The following is an 8292-nucleotide window of genomic DNA, read 5'->3' on the forward strand; positions in this document are numbered from 1 at the left end:
TGACCAACACCCCCAGGTCCTTTTCTGCCTGACAGCTTGCCAGCCACTCGTCCCCAAGCCTGTAGCGTTCCATAGGGTTGCTGTGGCCCATATGTAGGACACGGGGCTTGGCCTTGTTGAACCTCATGCAGCTGGCCTCAGCCCATTGATCCAGCCTGCCGAGATCCCTCTGTAGAGCCTTCCTACCCTCAGGCAGATCAACACTCCCACCCAACTTGGTGTCACCTGCAAACTTACTGAGGGTGCACTCAATCCCCTCATCCAGATCAGTGATAAAGATATTAAACAGAACACCCTGGGGAACACCACTTTATTCCCCACAACTCCTTGGGCCTGGCCATCCAGCCAGTTTTTCACTGAGTGAAGAGTACACCCATCCAAGCCAGGAGCAGCTCCAGGAGCCAGTTTCTCCAGGAGAAAACTGTGGGAAATGGTATCAAAGACTTTACGAAAGTCTAGGTAGACAACATCAACAGCCTTGCCCTCATCCACTAAGCAGGACACCTTATAATAGAAGGAGATCAGGTTTGTCAGGAAGGACCTGAAAGAAGTAATAACTTCTCAGTATTTTCCCCAAACAGGGGTCAATTCGAGAAGACTTCTTGCTTTAACTAATCTGTCTCTCCCCAGACTATACACTGGAAAAGAATTGTGTTAATCTGAAAAAAAAGAATGTATCCCTCTAAGCATTTTGGATGGAAGATAATATTTTTGGCAGAACAAGTCTTTTCATATATAATGAAAATATCTTAAACCTATATTTCCCCAGGAACCAGGCTGAGAGTTTGATCATTCAAGAAAAAAAAAAAAAAATTAAGAATATGAATCATTTGTCTTATCTGCTTAAACTGTTCACAGGTAGAAGAAATTCCTGCCAGTTCTACTCACGAGGAGCAGAGCTACAATTCATAGTTACAATTCAGTTTTTCCGTCACATCACAGAATTTCAGCTGATTTCAACCTCCACTACTACACAGTCTCGCAGCAGTCACTCACTTCTTCATGATTTGATCTTTGCCATGATAGTTCCCCTGGCTGATGACTGTGGCCATTTCATCCAAAGCTGTGAAGCGTTCTGTCCTGGGGAGCACATCTGCCACAATGGCTTCCAACTTCTTGCTGGCAGCCTCCATCCCATCTGCGCTCTCCGGCCAGAAGTCCTGCTTCCCAATCACTTTCCTCATGTCTTCCAAGTAGGACTCACGCAAGGCTGCCTTCTTCAGAAACCTCTGGGCTAGCTGTTCCAGCCTTTCGAGCCTCAGCATCTCCTTCTGCAGTGCTTTTCCCCTGTTGTGTTCTGCCTTTTCCAGGATAATCCAGTGCTTTTCCACATCCTGCAATGTCCTCCCTTCTGGAGGCAAGTATGGCCGTTGGTTGTTGGCTCTCTGCTTGGTTCTGATGTTGAAGAGATGAGCTTCAATCATGCCCTTCTCTTGATATTTGGGAGGTTTCTCCACAGTGCGGAAGGTCTTGAAGTTGGCCATGAGCAGCCACATTTCCTGAAGAGAGTTGGGGAAATGACGGTCATCCAGTTCCGTCACCTTCTGTTTAATCCACTTCAGGAGGTCAGAGACCATCTGCTCATATAGAAGCTTCAAGTCATCTATCTCCTTCAGGAAGAACACAATCTGTGATGGGAAGATATGAAATTACAAGCCACATAAGAAGCAAAATGAAGCAAGGTGGGTTAACGGAAAACATCTTCATAAACTTAGGATTCAAGTAGCTGAATAAGTGTCAGGAAAATACTTAACAAGCAGGTTGCCACAGTCATCACATTTTTATACCAATGTGGTGATAGCTGTCACATCTGAGGCCAGGTGAAATCCTAGAATAATCTTCCATAAACCACAGATAAATAAATATTATTTAATGTTTCATTTCAGTTTTTATTTAAGAAAAGGTTAATTTTGGAATAAACAGCATGCATGCAGAGATTGTCAGCAGTTCCTATGTGAGCTGAGTAGAAAGCAAAATTCCCAAAATAAGGGTTTACATTTTTTGTTTCATAACGTAAAAAAACAGATTTTTTTTTTTTCAATTTCATTCCAAAAACCTATTCTAAAATTCTATTCCATCCAATATGCAATTATACCCTCTTAGCTTCACCACCTTAGGCTGTAGGAGATCACCTGACAAGATCCTGGTTCTCTCACATGCCCACAGCAGACTGTGGTCAAACAGCCCATTCTCGATCTCTTCTGTTGGTTTTGTTTTTCTTTATATAAATTATTAGAGAATGTCTCATAGCCAAACAGGGGTGTGGAAAGGATGTTAACTCTGATTCAATACTAATTTTCCAAGTCTGGGACACTTACCTGTTTTACTTGTGGTCTGACCTGCCTTTATCTCAAGTTCAGGTAAACACTGAAGCAAACATTTAGAAATAAATCCATAATGAAATAAAAAATATTAGAATAAAGTCATCCTTTTTTTCCATTTTACTTGGTTTTCTTGATCTTTGGGGTTTTTTTCCTCTATATTTTTCCTCACCCTGAATTAGTAGCCCTCCTGTAGATGTCAGGGTTTAATGCTGAACACTGTTGTTTGCCTCTATCATTCCCCTGAGCCTGTCTGCTCCAAACAGGCAGATTAGTAAGGGAGATGGCACGGAGGAAAGCCCCAGTCCATGCAAGGGGTAATCTGCTTTTACCTGGCAGAAAGCACACTTGGCAACGAACAAGTGTCACCTCGTTGGAAGAGGAGTAAACCAGCACCAACCTTTAGTGCAGGAAAAGCAGCCCGTGACATCAGGGCTCCCTTCTGTATTTTCTGCCATCGTACCCAGTTCTCACTGAAAGATCCTAGCAAATGCATGGTCACCTCACATGGGAGTGGGAAAGGAGATTTACCTCCCCAAGCTGATTCTCTGTCACCCTGGTCACACACTTAGTCTGAACTCAAAGTCTTCCTTGACACATTCAGGCTTCCCTCACCAATCCTATTAGTAAATTCAGAGCTACCTATTTGAGGGGACTAAGGACACAAAGAGATTAACATCTGTTTCGTTCTGAATGTTTGTGTGTGTCAGAAACGCAATACTAAAGACAGGCTAAAAATAGGGAAGGAGGCAAATAGAGAAAAAGAATCAGGTAAGTGGAAAGAGGGAGAGAAAGGAAAGGATATCTACACAGAGCGGAAAAAAAACCCCAAAGAGCACAAGAAGATCTTAAAAGGACAGAATAAGAAATACTCTTTCTGGATTTTCCCCTAATACAAAAGTTATGGCCTATTTGATCTTTATAGTTCCTCTCATACATGCTTGCTGACTCAAAGACTATTTCAGGTGTGTCAGAATTAAAATAATGTCTCCTGAACAAAATCCAGAGACTCTCATGCAGACCAGTCAAATCCTACTGCCCATTCTCCTCACTGGTGCCCAATTTTTCACTGAATTCAGAGTCCTGCTCTCATCTAATATCTCTCCTCAGAGAACATCACTGTTACTGATACACACTTCGGGATCATCTTGTCCCAGACCACTTTGTTAGCTGAGCAAAACCTGCTTTATCAAAGCTTTTCACCTTGTCACCAACAGGGAAGTCTTAGTTTGGATTTCTGTGCCTCCCATTAAGCAATATATTCCCCCTCTCAACTGCAGAAGCAGTCCTCCCAGTCCATATCTTCATCTAGGACCCACTCTCAGTGCATAGGTTTTCTGTGGGCTATTTGTTTTGTATTTTTGCCAAAACCAGAGTAGGTTATTCTGAAGGTAGAAATGTAATTCTCTCTCTAAGGAAAGTAGTCTTCAGTGGAACAGCCACAAAATTCCATCCATTTTCCATTAATAGGATGCAAGTAGTTTGCAATACATCTTGTGATTGTATGTGAGAAAAAATGTATGTGGAAACGGAGATTCATTTTCTGTAAGATAAATTCAACCCCCTTTAGAGATCAGAGAGTCTACAGACATGTCTCAAGATTCAAGTGAAGATAAAAGGTCTTTCAAATGGCTGTGCCATTTGATTCAGTTCAAATGATCCTGAAAGTTGAGCTTGCACACCCACCCACATTTCCAACATAAATTTAACTTTACATATTTAACTTTTCACTTCTGAAGGTAGCAACGTGCTTACTTTGGTAAGTCGCTTTTGTATTGTCTGGCCTTGTTTCAGTCTGGAGAAGTAGTGGTAATAGAGTGACACATAAGTCATGATGGATCTCTCATCTGGGTAGGGTATTGCCACATCCTCAGCATCAAGCAGTTTGCTGATTCCTAGCTCTTTCTCAGCAACGTTGAAGGCATTGTTCAGGTTTTTGATGGGCTGGTCCTGCCGCAGTGAGCTATAGTGGATAAGATCAGGCCTGGGCAAGGAGAAGACCAGGGTGTGGAGGGGAAGAAAGATATATGTTTATCATAAGTTATTTCAGGTTATAAACCATAAACTGTTTATTAGTCTAAGGAATGTGACATCAGTGCTGAAATTACTCAGTCAAACCTTGAGCTTCCTTCAAGAACATCACCCCTTGCCTATATAACAGGAAGAAAATTGTCCCTTATGAAATTGAAGTACCACTCCCAGGATATCTCTGCCCTTCACTTATTTCTCCTTTTCACTGGTGGGTGAAAACCAAAGCCCAATAAAGATGCAATTTTGGTAGAATTGGACCAGAAGGTATACAAGCTCATAAAGTTCATACAATTAAACCAGTCTCCAAAATAATAACTTTTGAGAAAGAGCAATGGGAACATGACTGAGGGGCTAAGACCAGATATGGGCAGCATTGTTCAAAAGGAAATTCAATTTTATGCCCAACAAAAGGAACTACCAAGCAGGAGCTGTTGCTCCTTCCTTCCTCAGAGAGAGAATATCTGTTTAAGAAAGGAAGGTCTTCAGTGAGAAAGGGCAAAGAGAGAATTTGACAGTTTCCCGGCAAATACTTGTAATTCAGACCCTGGAACAGCTTATGCCAGAGAAAGAAACAGCAATGAGCAAGCCCGCCTGAACCGATACATCAGATCTTACCTGTGAGCATGTATGAGTGCGTTAAAGGCCAGCCCATCACTCCAGCTTTTGGAGAAGTCCTTCACATTCACATTGGAATAGCTGGCAGTTTTATGCTGACACCACAGTAGTAAGGCTTCATTGGCAAACAGAACATCAGCTCTGCCTCCAAATTCTTCCTGTGAAGAGAACAGGGAAAATAAAAATCAGTGTGAACAAAATATGTAAGTAGCATCAGTGAGCTTAGGCTTATGCTCCCAAAGATCACCTTGTATTACTTCTGTCTTACTCACAAATCCCCTCAAAGTCATGACTTGCAGACTGTATGTGCCGTGAAAGTAGGACGATTTAACGTGAAAGTAGAACTCAGAAATTATAATGTGAAATGCAGGTGTTACAGTTTTTAAGTGCTTTTCTTCTGCAAGCCTTATAGAAATCAAGTGGAAAGCAAAGGTCAGTTTATTTGCTTCCTTAACTGTGAACTAGAACTCAGAAACAAAATATAGCGTATCCAGGTTTAATGTTAGAAATTAACAACTTTGATTTATAATACTTTCCTAGGATCTTGTCTTCCATGTACTTGGAGTACATGTTAAATAATTAAAAAAACCCTTTTCTTCAGAGAAAGGGAAAAAGAGCAGCATGCAGTTCAAATCTAGAGACAACTGTTATCCGAGAAATTCTTTCTGAGTCAAAAGCCAGCAAAAAGTTTGTGGAAGAGAGTGAGGAACACAAATATCCTGTCTATCGCCAACTTACTGTTTTCTGTCTTTGCGAAACTATGAAATGGATACAACTGCTTTTAGAAATTTCTGGTTGAGTAACTGGGTAATACTGTAAGACCTGCATGATTGAAATGGGTGGGAAACATCATCAAAATGGTCCTTGCTGGCCTGAAACTCTACAAAGTCTGAAATACTCTAATCGGGCAAAAAGACAAAGACACTGTTTTACCTTATCAAGTTTGATAGATGAAATTTACCTTATCAAGTTTGATAGATGAAATTTACCTTATCAAGTTTGATAGATGAAATCTGAAATCGAAGTATGATGATCCAGATAAGTCCCAGGATTAAGGTTCTGTCACCATCTACGATATTCTCAGGACCAATCACTTTTACTTGTACCTGCTAATAAACCAATATCCATTCAGCATAAAACTAGTCATGTCCAGCTCTCTGAAGGAGTATACCCATGCAACAAATTGTTATTGAAGTGGGTGTTGAGGCTGTTTTCTTAAGGAATCAGGTTTTATGTGATGTCTTCATTTTGCAAGCTCCCATCTTCACACCCTAGCTCTCACAAGCACCAAGGATGAGTTTCAGCAAAAACCTGTCAAAGAGACTGTGCTCTCAAAGATTTGAAGTTCCTATGAGGGTTTTGAAAACTGGCGGTTAAGGAGAGGAAAGAAACACGATTCAGTACCCCTTTCCTCCAAAGGAGTGATGGCAGGGCAAGCAGTTTCCTCTGTCTGGTCTCCAGTCAGCTAGTGAGCATACGGCTCTTGGGCTCACCAAAGAGCACAAAGAGCCTACAGGACAAGCCATGGGTGCCCTCTCCACTGTTACTTGAGCAGCACACAGGGTTGTAGTCTATGTCAACAAGGCGATGTCTCTTCAAGAGTCTGAGCATGCTATACCGGCTCGTGCTCTCTGCACAATCCCCTCTGGAGGCCAGGACTTTGTGACAAGTTGTGGTTGGCTGGTCCAGCTGGCAGAGCCTGGAGGTGCACAGGGCTTTACATAGCGTGTACCCTTAGCAGGCACGTGTTAGCTGCAGCCCTGTGCTCTATTGCATGTTTTGTAATTAGCAAAAATCCAGACATTATACTTTTGCACATCTACTGCTATGAAGTCCTTCTGCTCCTCTGGAATTCACAGTACGGAGTTTTCTGTGATGATTTTCCACAGAGGTCTACAATAAATTGTTTGCTTAGAAAAAAAGAAAAAAGATACAATAACTTGTAGCTGAAAAGAGGATGCACAACTAGAATTAAAAAATCCTAACAAACCCACTGCAATACCTTTCTGAAACTGTTAGAATTAGAGCTCTACAAATCTCCATTTTTGTACCAGGTAGCTTCACCTTTGTCTAATGGCGTTTGCTGTCCCCCAGCATCTGGGAAAACAACATCTAGAAAGATACAGAAATGTAGTATGTTTTCATCCAGGGGTGACTTGTTTGGGGGAAACATTAGATGTTTATAAGTCATGTTACTCAAATAGCAAAGAAATTCAGATCTGATGACATTTTTTTCTTTTAATAAAACCCCTGACCTGTCTTGAAAAAGTATCTTACTGTCTGTTAGACGGGGAAGCTATAATGAACATAACACTGTAATTACTTAGTAACATACATAGGCTATTGTGATCTGTAATACCAATATTAACTAACCTTGGATTTCAGGAATGTGATGGCTTTGCTGTTGTTCTCTAGAAAATGCACTCTCATCTTTCCCCGGTTCGGTCTGGGCAAAGCTTCTCCAGAGAGCAGCTCCAGTAGTTGCATGAGAGAGATGCCATCCTTCAAGTCTGTGTAAATATCTTGTATCTCAATCTTTACCTGTCAAGACCAGTCAGACAATACAGGCTCTGGCTGAACATTTGGCCCACAGAACCCTCTACCTCTAATACTAATCAAACAACATGTTCTTGCTGTTTCATTGAGTCTTCTCTATGTCAGTGCATATATGTGAAAAGTGATGAATCTTAATTCACAGAAAATGGATTTGCAGGAGGACTAACATAATTTATGAAAGTAGGCTGCAGTAAAAACCAAACAATACACGCACCACAACTGAGCAAATAAAGTAAAAAGCAGAAGTGTTTAAAATGTAAAAAAAAAAACCCAACCCCAAAACCGAAAAACACAAAACCCAAAAACCAGCATCTTCAAAATAAAACATTTTGGAAGTGCTGAAAATTTTTCTTTCAATTCAAATGAATCTTTTTAACTTCCTATTCTGAGAGATGCATTTCATTTAAGGATTGAGCTGATAATCCCATTCAGTGACTCGTTTTTCACTCCATAGTCTCAACAGAGTCTGTTCTATCCTGCTTAGACCTGCACTACCACCCAGAGTCTCCATATTTTCAGCCAGTGTCTTACACTAAGTGAAAGATTAAGATCTTTCACAAAAATGTGCTTCATTGCTGCCAGTAGTGAGGTCACCCAGTGCTTAGGTGAATCAACATGACATAGTGTGTACTCTGACCTAACAAGAACTGGCCTTGGGCGTTTCCTTTTGGCCTTAGGCCACTAGCCATCAAGAAATGACATTAAAACCATACCACACATCTAAGAATAATTTACTGTGATTCTGAAATCACAGTAAAAAAATCTTTTT

General features: G+C 41.1%; 1 protein-coding gene across 1 annotated transcript in view; it reads right to left on the reverse strand.

Annotated features, from left to right (window-relative positions):
* SPTBN5 (spectrin, beta, non-erythrocytic 5) overlaps positions 1 to 7508 on the reverse strand; it is a gene marked incomplete at both ends in the record, with an annotated part of 87986 nt that extends 80478 nt beyond the window's left edge. Inside the window, 5 exon segments of the mRNA XM_010154682.1 lie at positions 997 to 1628; positions 4077 to 4305; positions 4968 to 5125; positions 5957 to 6076; positions 7341 to 7508. Of these exon segments, the coding sequence (XP_010152984.1) occupies positions 997 to 1628; positions 4077 to 4305; positions 4968 to 5125; positions 5957 to 6076; positions 7341 to 7508 (1307 nt within the window).
* Positions 7509 to 8292: the final 784 nt, after the last annotated feature.

This window comes from Eurypyga helias, unplaced genomic scaffold (genome assembly GCF_000690775.1).
Source record: "Eurypyga helias isolate BGI_N326 unplaced genomic scaffold, ASM69077v1 scaffold2177, whole genome shotgun sequence".
NCBI classification, from domain to species: Eukaryota; Metazoa; Chordata; class Aves; order Eurypygiformes; family Eurypygidae; genus Eurypyga; species Eurypyga helias.